This window comes from Hylaeus anthracinus, unplaced genomic scaffold (genome assembly GCF_026225885.1).
Source record: "Hylaeus anthracinus isolate JK02 unplaced genomic scaffold, UHH_iyHylAnth1.0_haploid 11985, whole genome shotgun sequence".
NCBI classification, from domain to species: Eukaryota; Metazoa; Arthropoda; class Insecta; order Hymenoptera; family Colletidae; genus Hylaeus; species Hylaeus anthracinus.
Genome location: NW_026534333.1, coordinates 9,596,391 through 9,612,172, shown reverse-complemented (window position 1 = coordinate 9,612,172; position 15,782 = coordinate 9,596,391). Strand labels below are relative to the sequence as shown.

Genomic DNA, 15,782 nt, shown 5'->3' with positions numbered 1-15,782 from the left:
TTATCCTATCAACTTTTGAAGCTTATTATACGTATTTTAACACTTTACCGACCGATCGTGTCTCGCAAACTGATTTACCGGCTTGGTAAAAAATTGATTGTTTCGAAGCGCACTCTTTATACAAGGACGATGAACGATGACTCTGAGAACGTTAGTAAAGACGAATATAAATATTTACGTATCGAATATTAGTCGTGTCGTTACAAAATTATGATATTTATATTATACAAATTACTTGTGAATCTAATGATACATTAGTCTAATCATTGGGATGTATAATAAGACGAGCGACATAGAATATGTGACGGTAAAAAAGGTATGATAAATCATTGGGAAATTAATCGACGCATCTGTCTAATATGTTTATTTCCTTCTTTCCTCAAAATTATTTAAGATACGAAGGACTTTTGGAAATACAAACTTAAATGAGAAGTGGGGTTGCCCCCACTCGCCGCTTGGCGGCGCGAGCCGAAGGAGTCATTCGTTCCGTGGAAATTGGCGCGATACGACGTGCTGAGCGTTTCGCAATTAACTTGGTACTTATTTTCTACCTGCTGTCTTTTGATCTCTGCTAATTGCTATTACTACTTTCGTTTACTCTATCTCTATATAGTGCTTTCATCTAATATTGGTATCGTTTCAATTATAAATTCGATGAGTATAGCGAGAAAAGTTCTATCGGTTTCGCGCGTCTTTTTTACTCGATGTTAATTGATACTATGCCTCTAACTTAAATTACAGTCTTTTACGGGTTATTTCGAGTCCGACTGTTCTTTTATTATAATATAACTGTATTTGTGTGAACAAACATGCTTTAAACTAATCACGTTTTCCTGTTACAGGACTCTGATTGAAATTTGAACGGGAATTTCGAGTCATCGATGCTACAATTCTTGGCGTTTGATTCAAACAGAATCTCATCAAGAACGGTGAAGTTTGCAACTTATTCAAACGAAACGGTATCATATTTATTCATATTTTTACTGTCTTTTGTGCGAATTCTTATCGATCGTAAGTATGTTACATGGTTTCATAACGTACCAGTGTCACGATGAAACGAACAAAATTAATACAAACTTTATTCAACTCGAAACTTTGTGACAGTTGAGAATGGCGTCGTGTTACTGTAATTGGTCGCGGTTGCATATTTTCTGCTATCATTTTATCCAATTTGATTGATTTTTTCATAAACCTATCTTTCATTATAATTGCGTTTTTGTTGAATTTTTAGTAGCAAGTTTAAATTCACGTTAAATAACCAACGAATTCTGATTTTGCAATGAGTATTGTAATACTTACACAGTCAGTCCCATAAGTATTCGTACCCTCTGTTTATTCAAGAAACTCTAATTAAATGATAGGTTCGACATTTCCAAATAAATTTTTCGTTAGAAATATGTACACGAATAAACTTTACATATAAATATATTGATAACGAAAAAGTTTAAACAAATTTTGTCGATAGATATAAAGGGCATGAATATTTATAAGACTGACTATATTTAAGGACACGACACATACAACAAACACATGAACATGATTAAAATTTTTATTGGGTTGTTCGAAAAATAATTTCATTTTATTGCTGATATTTTATATATTTTTACATTTATCATACAATGGGTGAAAAAAGTATTCGTACACCGATCAATTTCCAAAAAAACAACTGTGTAAAATTGTAATTTATTAACTCATTTTTTATAAACATCGACATTCTACATATTCTCGGAAATGTCTAAAATAGATAGATTACAAAAAAAAAATAGCTATTTATGCAAGTTGCGAAATTAACAAGAAAAAAGCAACTAATCGATGGAAATGTTGAAGCAATAAGTATTCGGACAATTGTTTAAAAGTAGTTTACTGGAAATTTTATGTTTTCTAATTCGCACAAAGCAATAAACTAATGTGTTTACGTTACAAACTCTGCTGTAAATGGTTCTTCATAAGAATCGTACAAATACTTATTGCTTCTGTACTTTCTCCACTTTTCGCATCTTTTTGTTAATTTCACAAATTATATTAACTAGTAAATGTTGTTTGGACTATATCTATCATAGAGACTTTCGAGAATATGTAAAATATCATTGATTACAAAAAAAGATGTTAAGAAACTGCAATTTCACACAAAAGTTCTTTGGGAAATTGATCGGTGTACGAATACATTCTACACCCACTGTACATATACATTAGTCATTATGCAGGCAGGTTATATTTACATTGAAGTTTGAGCGCTCAAAAGGCCCCATTATTAATGGGGATGCCGGAGTATGATGAAAACAAATAAAAACAAATGCAAATACAAAGTAATATGAAGGAAAAATTAAACGAATGTATTAGGTAAACTAGAAAGTAACATCGTTTTTAAATACTTGTTTAAAAACTTGTTTACCACTCAACTCGTTGATTTTTATCGATCTGGCATTGAAAATCTGCACAATAGATGACAAAAGGCTGTTGATAACGATGGCGATTGCATAACTGATTAAAAATAGAAATTTATTAAAAATCTGTTTGAATTTAATGTAAAAGAAACGACATTACTTTCCAGTTTACCTAATAAAAAGCAAACAATTGTAGGATTAGTATATTAAGTATTATAGTCAAGTTATACGACATCGCAACCCTGTAAATAAAGTTCATTCAATCTTATGGCTTAATGTAGGCTATTTATTATTAATTCTGTTAGATTTAGTAGTTGTTCGATTTGGCATAACAGCAAAAGAATAAGGTCTTGTAATGAGGTCTCGTATTCGAACCGAAACGTAAAAAAAGTATAAATAGTTAATTTATTTCTATTGCTAATATTTCTAGAGTAATTTTAGGATTGATCACAGTTAGCTTATTAACGTTATATTATTATATTGTAAGTGTCGTTGCAACGGGTAAATTTATACAAATTTTTTGTTACTTACTGGTATCGTAATGCCTAATTAACAATAAAAGGGAAGACATTCTCGGCAAATCGGTATATCGGTATTCTAATCCCAATTTATAACCAGAGTTTTCTAATTCACAGAGTTTATTTAGAAAAAATAATCTCCTTGACACCCTATTTCGACCCTATTAATTTTTTGGTGTTATTTTGACATACTTTGTTCAGTAAAGCTGCTACATGTCTAAGTGCCTTCTTAAGTGAAATTAACATTTTTAATTTACTTTTCTATAATAACTATTAATTAAAAATATAGTTACTAACAAATTTCATAATTAGTATGTATGAGAAGAACAAAGTATTGTACAAAATGAACACTTGTTTATGATATCACGTCAGGTGCTTCAACAATGAAAAACCTATTATTACTAAAATATATTAATTAAATTAAAATTATAAACTGTTAGATGTACGATATAGTCAGAAATATCAAAGAACGAGAAATTCAACATTTTTTAGCTAGCTACATCAGCGTCACCTGTGTTACCGTGTGATTAGGACCCGCACTTTTATGGCGTTTTATAACAATTTGTTTCCCATCGTTCCTGGGGATTTTCCAATTTTTGCAAAGCAGTTCGTTGAATGTTTTTCTGAACTGTCTACTCATTGTGCAATAAAGGATGAAATTTATAGCAGAATTTACAAGGGCCAACGTATCCATGAGGTCATCTGTAAGTTAATAAATCTTTAAGTATTGCTCAGATTATTGGCTGGAAAAAAAAAAGATTTTTGATAGTTTTTTCATACTGACCTAACATCATGTAACAAGTTTGAAAGAAAGTTCTTCCTAACAACACACTTAAAAGTCCCAGAATTCCTTGAGGAAATTCTGTCAATAGAAAAAGGAGCAAAACAACAAGTAACATCATGGTAGTTCTATCGGTTTGTCTTTCCTTCTTCATTCGTCTAATACACTTCATTCCATCCAGATTTTTCATGTGAATATTCTTACAATTAGTTAGTTTCCGTCTTCTTCGTTTCGCTTGCAGTAGAACTCGAACGAGTTTCAAAATGACAATCGTTAACACGAAGCAGGGGAAAAGTTTGATAACGATACTATAGATCCAAAAATTCAATTCTTCCAGTATGTTGTGATTTTGTGCAGTATCTGTTAATTTAACAAAGTAGAGAGTCGTGTTTGTTCCGTTTACTAACGATGAATCTAGAAACAGAAAATGTTGTAATACTTGAACTTTCGCTGTAAAATTGAAATTTTATTTACTTTTAAAAGTATTCCTACATTTGAACATTGTAAATTTTGTAGAGTGTAAACGATTTATAATTGTAATATAATACAAATTATTGTATCGTATTATCGATTTAGTCTCTGTTATTTCAAAAAGTGCACCATAAACGTTAGCCTTTTCTCAGTGTAGTATGATATAAAAAGGGTGTTGGGAAGCGCAGTTATAAATCATTAAAGAAGAATTTTTTATATATAAGAAGACATTTTTTCTGATGCAACAGCAGTTATAATTATAATTAAAAAATGTTAAAAGTAATTTAATACTTGAAAGAAACGTTGCAGTCGAAAACCTTTCGAGTAATAATTTTAATGTGAATTGTGTCATGTGTTATATATGAAATCAAATGTCTTCTTTATATGAAACTCTCATCCATAATTTAGAATATACATAGTTTACGTTTACGAAGAATATCGTTTTTATTATATTCAAAGAAATAACAATTTCTGTTCGGAGGGATAAGTGTTCTCTTACGAAAACATTAAAAAATACTGATAAATGCACGTTTTTTTCACAAATCGTAAAACCATGAAAAGTATGTGTTTAAGTAGAGTAGTGCTCACCGATCAGATTTGTATTTTGAATACTCATTCCGTCGGAATCTAGAATCTCCACTTGCTCTCTTACTTTCGTCGTAATATACAATGGCACGCAAAGCACAGGGCAGAAAACGTACGCCGTCAGAATCGCGAAAGTAGTTCTTTTGTAACTGCACCACTCTGTGGTTTTCTGTGGTCTTGCTACTGCCACGTATCTCCATACGCCCAATATTAAAGTTAAACAAATCGCGATTGTGTGACACACCTGCGAAAATTAAGCCTTATGAATTTATTTCTGATACTTTTTATCATTTGAAAGGTTTGATCAAAGTTTGAATATTCATTTCTCTGCTTTTCTTTTAACAATTTCTGTCTGGAATATCAAAATCACTGTATATACCGTTTTTCTTTTTGACTTTATTTCAGTTTACATAATTTTCACCCCTATCATTGATACATATTAAAAACGGATACTTTTATAGAAAATAGAATCCCAAATAACTTGAAAAGATGCTAAATCCACTTTGAACGCGCGGTAGATATGTTCAGATAAAAGAATTTTTACAGAATATAAGTGATTGACATTCAATGTTACTTAATACTTGAGACCTTTTTTATATTTAAAAAAAAAAAAAAAAAAAATTTAAAGAAGTAAATATTACAAGTTTCCAAATTTTCGAGCTTTTTCAAAAATTGCCCCATTTACGGTTATTTGTTCACTTCTCCATTGAACAAATCATTGAAATACAATTGTAGAAATACTTTTTAATAGTTACTGTCCGTTTCTTTTTCTTTTGGTAGACGTTGCACCACCACAATTCTTCTTGCATTTTCCCAAGGTTCAAGTTTTGTTAATTATATGTGTCTTTATTTGGCCGGTACACTCACTATGTCAATGTAGTACTGCATTATTGTAAATAGATTTTATCTTGCAGAAGAAAATATGTAAATACTTGCATGATTATATATTTGCAGTGTTGTGATAGGAAATATACGGTTTTACTACATTTGATTAGATTAGAAAAATATTTCATTCGTTTCTACTTTTGAACTCTTATCGTTAACAAAATCATCAAGAGAAGGCAACGTCTGTAATTCTACTTGTGAGATAAGTGAATCGGTTGTTACCTGTGAGAAGAGCGAATGAAATAACACAAAAGACGCCCATCCGTAGGTAAAGGTGTCTCTTCTTGATCGATGGTATAGGTAGATATGAATGGAAAAAGGAATGTAATCGATCATTACAAATAAATCAGCCACGGCCAATCCCGTTAAAATTAAATTCGTTGGTGATCGCATTTCCCGTCGCGTTAGAACGAGAATGTTCAAAATGTTTGCAATCGAACCAAAGATACAAACGAGAAGGGAAATCCATCCATGCACATGAGAATAATGCGAATGAAAGGACGATAAATTGCAAACGTAATTGGTCGATGAATCGTTAAAAGTCATGTCTCTTGGAAACGGACTACTTCTGTTTTGATTTTATTAACGTATTTCACCGGTGTCTATCGGTGAAACAATTTCCTTAAACGTAATTATTCGAATGCGGGATTCAATAATTTTCCACAACATTCGGATATCTTCTACAGAACGACAATTGTTAATTATATTATCTTGGTCCTCCAAGTTAAATGTCGTGAACGAAGATTCTTTAAATAGTTCGGTAGTAATTCATGGTTTCGTCGTAATTACTTTCCCCACTCAATTGGAAAAACTTCTAAAGTGCGTCTGTAAAATCCTTGTTTGAATAGTCGTTCCAATTTCTTCGAGGAAAGTGTATCTTAAATCAAATTCCTTGTATCTTCGTTTTGTAGAATATATTTAGCATTGTTTGTTATTCTTGTCTTCCTCGATCTTTAGAGTCGTCTTATGTGTTTTGACGCAATTTCGCATGTTACAGTTAGACAATCCATTGGTCGTTCGCGAACATTTGTTTTCGATTACTTTTTCTTCTCAAAAAGTTGTTCGTATACTCGTTCTCTATCTTCGTAAATTAAATTCTTCAGACCTCGTCTACGACATTGAAAAAGTGTTTTTTTATACAGCATTTTTTTTATTTTCTGGAACTTCAAAGAAGACAGTCCTCTAAACTCGATACACTTTTACATCGGGACAAAGTACAATTTCGAAAAGTTTGTTGGTTTCATCGGGATCCTCCAATTTTCACTCAATGATCGAAGAACATCCACTTCCTATACTTTCAATGTAACTAACAAGGAATCTCTTGACATTTCACATAGTATTTATTTTTGTTTCAAGAATACTTTTATTACAAATTATTATACCGAGTGTAGCGTTTAGTGTATCGTTGATAAAAACTTTAGAAGTTTGATTCGTCTGTTTTTAAAATCAAAACAGAGATAAAAGATGCTGCGGCGACGTGGTAAACACTCAAATAAATTTGGTATTGTTTATCGTATACATTTTTTTGTATTTATTATTATATCGATAATTAGAAATGTTTAAATTCGTTAAAAGTTACACTGCTTTCCCACGACAATGTCCGAACGTCGCGACGTCGATCGAGCTAATGCCGCGCAACCAGTGCGAACGATACGGTTAAATCGGGCATTTTCAAAATTCAAAAATTCGACGAATATACGATACCACCGACGTGCCACCTAACGGAATGATGGTGCAGCAGGCACATACTGACGTACGAATCGGGTTCACGTGAGCCTCGGTATTTCAGACAGTTTCAGAGAGTCGAGGAAGAAAGAAAACACGAGTCTTAAATATCAGGCAAACTGTCCGTAAACATCGTAAAATATGATTTCGATTGCTTCCAGCAGCAGCGTTTAGTTTATCTTAGCAATTGTGAGTCTCTCCTTCTCCTTTTGCCCATGATTCATCGTTTTACGACCCGTGTCGGTATTATAGTAAATCAAGTATTTTTCATTTATACCTTCCGACCTATAAAGAAGGATGGTGTAATCAAACATCCAACAATTGCGAAACTATTGTCAAAATTTATTTCTACTTAAAGCTATTCATTGTTTCATCGATTACTTTATTACTAAGAAATCCACAGTGGGGTTTTAAAGAGCAATGTTTTTGTTTGTCCGCTTCTCTCAGTATAATACAAAGAGGATGTTCAACCCCATCGTAGCTAACCACAAGATTGTAGTTGTTTCGATAGACAACGAATTTCCTCGTGAGAATGAAAATGTTGAAAATAGTCTGGGATAATAGTCTAGATAGCCTTCGTGTTATTTACAGTGGCGGTCATATACTTACGTACACTTTATATTTTAACTTTAAAACCTGAGTTATTTCTACAGAGCTCAGATAGTCGTATCAACAATTTATTTCTATGAGTATTAAACCTTGATGTACATATCCGCAGTAGAAATTTTACTTATCTCGAGAAAATAAGTACTTTGAAAATGTTTTTAAAAATTTAAACAATATACAACATATTAAGCATCATGGAACGCCAGACGATGTTCCTCGTAAAGCAAGACCTCGAAAAACTGATCAAAGAACTGATCGCAAGTATCACCGATTATCTGAAGCGGACAGATTCAAAACTGCAGTTTCCATCCACGATGAAGTATCAACAGATCTTTATGAAGAAATAAGTATTAAAACTGTCCAGCGAAGACTTAATGAGGTTCAATTATACGGACGCGTTGCTAGAAAGAAACCGTTCATTTCAGAAAAAAATCGTCGGGCTAGGATCGCTTTCGCGGAAGAACATTTAAACTGGATGCCCCAGCAGTGGTCCAGAGTAATCTTTACAGATGAATCAAAATTTAATCGATTTGGATCTGATGGCAAAGTATACGTGAGACATCGCAAAGGAGAAGAATTTAATAACAACACTTTTATGATAGTAAAAGGTACACGTCCTATTCATCGGATAACTGGAATCATGGACCGATACGTGTATTTGGATATTGTAAAAAATGTATTGCTTCCATTCGCCGAAGAATACATGCCAAAGGAATGGATCTATCCAGCTATTTTGACATCTTATTGCGTATATTGTAAACTTATAAAAAATGTAACTGATTTTCTTATACTTGTTTAATGTATAAGTGTACAGGAAATAATATTTAATTTTATTAACTGTACGTGAGTATATGGCCGCCACTGTATACACGACCTAGTAGTGAGAGGTATAAAATAATATAATACACAGAAAAGGAGTCTTGTATGGTGTAAACAACGTGTATGCATTTTATTTCAACATTGAACATTCACTAATGTGTATACAATATTAAATATATCTATATATACAAATATATATGTATATATATATTTGCGTATATGATATACATATGTTGATATAGTATTATCGTTTATGTATACAAGAACATCATTTACTTTGCTGCTGTTAATGTATACACGTACAATGTATGCATTTAATTAGTCAATATGATAATTATTCTAATGTATAATTAATTATACATATTGTATACCACTCTATCACCCTCTAATTGTGTCGATAAATACAATTTTTAATAAATTACCTTAATCATTTATCGGTTTCGTGGATAAAATTTTGCCTCGATTAATTGTATACACACACACGCGCGTACAACTAATAATTTTTGTCTGCATGCACGCGCATGTATAATATATTCCCTGTATCTTACTCTCGTAATCATCTAAGAAATTACCTACTTCTATATATTTGTTAACTAACTAATTAATTGGTAATTTTTCGTTTTCTCTCCCGTCCGCGTCGTCTACAGTTGTTTTTTCTTATATCACAATTACCGTGTATCATCGCGTCGAACGATATTATTCGAAATTCGCAAATGGTTGTTCTTCTTCTTTGTTTTCAAGGTCGTCTATGACCCTTTGATAGACGCAAGAACGCAGCAACAATTAAACTTAGAACAAAGGTTATGACCTCAAAAACTTGTGGGCGTTGTAGGCGTGATTGTATCGTTTACGAACATAGTAAACGCTGACGATACTTTCTCGTCGTAAAAATAGCAGAAGAACTACAATTTTGCAAAAACGAATACAAAAAACGAAATTTACGAAGCAATCGAAGAGTTTCATTTGCCATATGTACACGAGCTATAAATATCGTACCAGAAATTAAATTCGATTTGTTTTTCAAAATGAATTTAACGCGTTCAAAAGCAAAATAATATTTCTCCTTCGTTTCGGTGATGCAGCACTAATTTTTAATCATACCTTAAGTTAGTCAATTTCTCGAAATCGAAATTAGTTAAAATTAATTTAACAGTTATTGGCTTCGTTAATTTCAACTCTTAAGTTTCACAGCTCGATTACCTAACTATAATTAATTATCATTATCAATACTGGATAATGATCGCTTATGAATCGTATTTATTGCTGTTGTTTCGTGCATTAACGTACATTGATATCGTGAGAAATAGCGCTGAGTAACATAATTATATAAAAGGGTTACAATTGATAACAAAAACATCGTGTAACAAGAACGACAGAAATATCATTAACGAACTGATGGACTTAGGAGTTAAAAGTAGACTTTCAGAATTAAGTAATACATTTCGGATCGGTAATGACTTCAACAAACTCTGAAACGGTTTTGCCAACCAGTTTTTTTCAAGTAAACCAAAAGTTTTCACAAATTATTTGGAAACTCAAAACAGAAAGTGTTTAATATTTATAATACAATAGAAAAGAAAATAACGACAACGTATAAATTGTATTTTATACATTGGACGACAAAGTAATTCTTTTAACTTTTTCGCTATACAGAGTGACTCTTACACGTCATACTTTTGATGCTCTGGCGTAGTTAGAAATTGTTTAAGTACGTAGAAGAGGATCGAGTGATTATAAGGAAGAAACAGTTAAAACCTCAACTGTTTGTTACATATTTTAAAACACAAGATCAAAATCAAAAGATATACAGACATGGAAAACGTTAGTGGAATGTTCTTAAATCGGCACCACTCTTTCGTTAAAGACGTGTTAAATTATTCTATAGTGATTAGGCAATCAAGATCGCAGATGGAAAACAAACAAAAGTACTAAAATACGCTAAGTACAACGGGAGAAAAGTGAGTTTAAACTGACTTTCTCATTTCGTTTGTCGTTGTTACAGAAAGTAACATTTAATAAAGTTATTTAAAGAACATAATATTAATAAGTGTAACATTGAAAAACTCGTCAAAAAAATGTTACAAAAGTTAAAAAACGAGTTGGGAAATTTTAATTATTAAATCAATTTTAATAGCTGACTTTGTTGGTCTATGCTAATGATAATTCAGCTGAAAAATAAAAGCATGTAATTAAAGTTTAGACTTTTGTACATTAAGAATCATGAACAACTTAGGGATTATGTATAGGAGTACTTAGAATTAGTATAGGACCGTGAAATCGCCATTAAATCAATATTTAACTCTACTTACTGTGACGTGTGAACATTGTTGAAGTCGTAAAAAATACCCGGCTATGAATACCTAAGTGTTAGATTATGAATAATTCAATAAACTTGTTTTTACTAATACAGTAGAGTATAAATAAAATAGAGGTTCGATAAAAAAAAAAGTGTGCCCTTTAGATATTAGAATGTTGATATACCTTCTTTTAAATATGCACACCTGAATATTGAAAAAATTAAATAAAAAGGGAAATAGTTAATGTCAATTTATACTCGCGATGCTTCGCCTTTAAAATCATAGATTGTACACTTCGGAACGCGAGTTAGTTGATTGCCAAAAAATCTAATAAATGTAATAAAAATTATTACTCTATTCTTTGACTCTTTATCTATGAAATTTATTTTAAAAAGATGTGGTGCCTTTGAAAACATCTGAAAAAAAAACAAACGAATTGCGTTCTACGAAGTGCCGTCTAAACGTTACGAATCCTCAGTTTAAAATTGATCTTTCATCATGAGCATCGTAATTTTTCATTCAAAAACACGCGAATGCTTTGAGAGAAAAGTTCAAATTACGAAGTGCTGTATCGCTGTAATTTTTCGCGAATCAACGATGCTTATTAATTTCGTTTCATCAGTTTCAATGGAGATATCGAATGTCGCATTTACACATTTGCCAATAAATTACACGAGAACAAATAACCTCAACGCTTATTAGTAACACAATGGGATATTTAATAAAGGAAAAATTCTTAGCAATTAATCCGTACAGGATGCTCGAAATTAATGCTCACACAATTCTCATGTACGAATCTACGCATCGCGGTCGGTCGATATTTGTTAAAAAGAAACCTTTCGCTAAATGTATTTCAATAAATTTGAATTTTTGAACAAATTAAAAAAATGAATTTTCCGACAAACGTCCACCGATCCAAATGTGTAAATTCATACCTAGGAATCGTGACCGTTAATCTTTTTATATCCTGTACGTCGTGGAGTATGGAAACAGATTGATAAACAGGGCTAAATAAATAAACAGTGAGACATTTAAACAAAATAATCCGTGAATTTATTAGAAATAACACAGGAAAGAATAAAAGAAATGACAAACAACAAATCAAAGACAATGAGGCTGCACTAACCGGTTAGGACGATCGTCCAATTAATTAACTAGTGAAGCAACTAATTGTAACTTAATTCTAATAGCATATCACAACCGCGAGTTCCTCTTTCGATGTATTGATATTTTCAGTTTTCGAAAGAAGACCATCGGTATCGCCATCACTTCACGTTAATCTGTTTTTTCGCACGCGGGCCAATTATACTAGCGATATTTCCATTCGCAATACTTGCCATCTTATCCGAAGAAGTTCAACTCAAGTTAAACAAATCCGCACCTTTCGATCTATATACCAGCAATTCAATGGTAGAAATGCGAAACAATTGGTTAATTGATAATAAATTGTTCGATAATCCAATAGTAGAACTGCGAAACAATCGATTATTTGACAATAAATTGTTTCGTCGTTAAGTTTTGCAAAATATTTCCCACCAGTAATTGCAATATCCTTCTAAAAACTTTCATTCGCTTCGATGCCAAAGATATCTACTATAATTGCGACCTGGAAATGTTTTACAATAATAGAGATTTTCTCGTAGTAATTCCGTAACGATGACATATCTATAGAGGCCTTCGTTTAAACGATTTCAATCGCTGACGATTCGCCGCAAGATTCTTCGAAAATTGCTTACACGTTCCGTAACGATATTTCAGTTTACCGAAACAAAGCTGACACCAAAGGATAATCTATTACGAAAAAGTGAAACTTCCAAATAACACAATTTATTTCAATTCTCTCGCGTGGTACTATTGTTATGGACTTAAAAAGGACGGTGCTCGGCTGATGGCGGTTGACTTGGAAGAAAAATTAAAAATTATTAGCTATCTTGGTAAGCACATATTACACACACAACTTTAATATAACTTTTAACGTGTTATAAGTTGTATTAAATAAAGGAATAAATTGTAGATACTTTAACGTTACTTTTTTTAATGTAACAAAATGAAAGACTGACAATACGTTATACACATTAATCGAGGATTAAAATTGTAAATATTTAGTTTACCGATCGGACAATTTATCTAATAATTTATTGGTATTTATGGTCACGGTGTAAATGATATACAAAAACATTTGTATATTTAAAACTGGAAGATACGCAACATCAGTCCATAATTCAAAAATTACCATCGAATACATAAAACTCAATAGTACACTTTAAAAATCTGCTCTGGCGTAACGTTACTATATAGCACTAGTTATCAATTAACTTTTACAAGAGTAGATTTACTTTTCTTCTGCTATTATCTCAATGCCGTACACCTCGCGCCTATTATTGCACCGCTCTTCAAGTCCAGAAACTTCGATTCCTTTAATTTCTTTTCTAATGTTAACGTCTAAAGAATCTGATTGAAAGAAATTTTCGAACGTTCTCCTGGGAATCCAACGTTCCGTAGAATTTATTTCAAAGTAACAACAAAATTCGTAAGAGATAAATCAGTGTTTCTCAACCCACAAAAGTGTTCGAAAAGTGTTAGGAGATTTGGATCGCAATTCATCGAACATAGTAAGCAGAAATAAATGTAACTGTCGTAACAATCACAAAAAGGAATCTTGTAAAGTTGAGAAGCACCGTTTGGTGTGCAGCCGATTTAGTGGATTTCTGCCGTTGAAAAAGGGAATCCCCTTTACCTTTCTCGTTCTCGCGCAACTAACAGCTCTTGATCGGCATAGTACGCATTCGCGCACGCCATAAAACGCATCGGTTACGAGAAGCAATGTCAATAGGGGAAGCCCCGCGAACTAAACGGCACAGAAAGAATCCGTATCACCCGTTATATGTATACGTACATACTTAATATACATGGTCCTACATGCGAATGAACACCCATCTCCAGAATGTTTACATATTGTTTACTTAATTTTACTATTTTATTTATATAATCGAACAAAGTAGTTTCTCAATTTATTTCATATGCACCTATTCAATTGAGTTTAGTATTTAAGGGAAAAAAGAAACGGTTAAAAAGATTTATGATAAGCAACTATTCCTGCTTATTCGCTAATACAAGTTAATCGACGATGTTACTCTTTTTTTAAGTGAACCTTTTTGAATTTTCAAATGAATAACATTTACTAGAAATTTTGTTGAATCAGTAACGATACGATCCGCCAATTATCTTATCGGAATATATTATTACTTTTATTGGTTACTTATTTATTGAAATAAATTTGAAATTTGTTTTCCTTTCAAATTATCTTTGCGCTAGTGACTTATTTTAATCACCTATTTAGACTATCACAATTAAGAGTTTACCGGGAAACTACTATATTATTAATAAAGAAATAAATTAATGAATGAAGAATAATCTTTTTTTTTTTTTTAATATTTTCTTTGTATAAATAAACGATATTACGGTAAATAAATATTTGCATTTGTCTTATCACACGGTAACTATACAAAAGTTTTTCTTTGGGGAAATAAATCATCGTTAAAGAATAAAATTATTAACATGTTATTTAGACAATATTTTAACGTTGCCTGTAGAATTATTGTTTAAAGATGTTTAAGTTATTACGTTTAAAATTCTTTCGAAATAAAGATTTCAATTGTTTAATGTCTCGAATGTCTCGGACAATTTATTTAACAAATTTATAAGTTTTTATTGCCATGAAATTTAAAAAAATCGTCAATTTAAGGAAACGAGAAACGATTCTTAATTAGTGAGAAGTTGAACGATATAAAAGAAATTAACGTAATTTTTATTAAACGCTTTATAGAAATTATGTTTTTTTTTTGCGTACGCGTAAAAGTCACGACGTTATTCGTAAGCTCTGTTCACTGTTTGAACAAATTTAAATTTACCAACTACCGTAGTGAGATTTTTGTTAATCAGCGCCACTTTCCACTTTAATTAGAAGTACAAGTTGATTGAGAAAATAGCTCGATCAACGACGAATGGCCTGCGTTCATGTTCGTTTCTTGAATTTTCCATCCACAATATTCGTTAATAATAACAACTGCAATCTAAAGGCATACCTACTAATATTTGTAACTAACGTACATTTGTTCATAACAAAATCCTGGATGGAAATACTTTCTTAATCAACAGCACGGTTTTGAAATCATAACCTTTAACAATCCTCTTCCCGTTTAACATTAAAAGGAAATGTGTCTTTCTACATCGAATATACTCGAAGAATTCAATTTAAACTGTTTCGACTGTAACATTGCATCGCGCCATAATTGCTTTATATTAATTTCATAGTGAAAAGTCTAAACAAAAATTGCAACATCGAGCCAGAGTTGTAAAATTTCGAAACACTTCGAGGACACAGTTTAATAAGTTTAGAAAAATTGTCGACCGATTCCATGAAACTACGCGGATAATAATTCGGTGTTGGTTTATAAGTTGTTCGTAGTTTCATTGTTCATTGAATTCTTTAATTTCATCATTCGTCATTGACTATTGAATTTTCCTAATTGATTTCGATTAATACGTCTACTTAGATACATCTACTTACGCTTAGATAATTCTATGTAAGGCATGGAGTATGTTATCTCGTTATCAGGTATATAGATTATTCGTATATCTTGATCTCAAAATGTTCGTTTCCTTCTCTCTCTCTCTCTCTCTCTCTCTCTCTCTCTCTCTCTCTCTCTCT

General features: G+C 31.8%; 1 protein-coding gene and 2 long non-coding RNA genes across 3 annotated transcripts in view; 1 reads left to right on the top strand and 2 right to left on the bottom strand.

Annotated features, from left to right (window-relative positions):
* Positions 1-3,385: 3,385 nt before the first annotated feature.
* LOC128886539 (G-protein coupled receptor dmsr-1-like) lies at positions 3,386-7,251 on the bottom strand. Its single transcript, XM_054141489.1, has 4 exons — positions 5,847-7,251; positions 4,743-4,983; positions 3,687-4,097; positions 3,386-3,604 (listed from the first exon to the last, which is right to left on the bottom strand). The coding sequence occupies exons 1-4, from the start codon at positions 6,168-6,170 to the stop codon at positions 3,399-3,401; spliced, it is 1,182 nt and encodes a 393-aa protein (XP_053997464.1). The 5' UTR covers positions 6,171-7,251; the 3' UTR covers positions 3,386-3,398.
* A 1,429-nt stretch (positions 7,252-8,680) lies between these two features.
* Positions 8,681-13,103, top strand: LOC128886941 (uncharacterized). The gene is made up of 2 exons (XR_008459936.1): positions 8,681-10,769; positions 10,806-13,103. It is a non-coding gene; the product is annotated as an uncharacterized LOC128886941 (long non-coding RNA).
* LOC128886940 (uncharacterized) overlaps positions 12,098-15,782 on the bottom strand; it is a 4,720-nt gene continuing 1,035 nt past the window's right edge. Inside the window, exons 1-2 of the long non-coding RNA XR_008459935.1 lie at positions 13,512-15,782; positions 12,098-13,462 (exon numbers count right to left, since the gene is read on the bottom strand). The exon at positions 13,512-15,782 is cut by the window's right edge and continues 1,035 nt beyond it. This is a non-coding gene — a long non-coding RNA (uncharacterized LOC128886940). The remainder of the gene's footprint in view (positions 13,463-13,511) is intronic.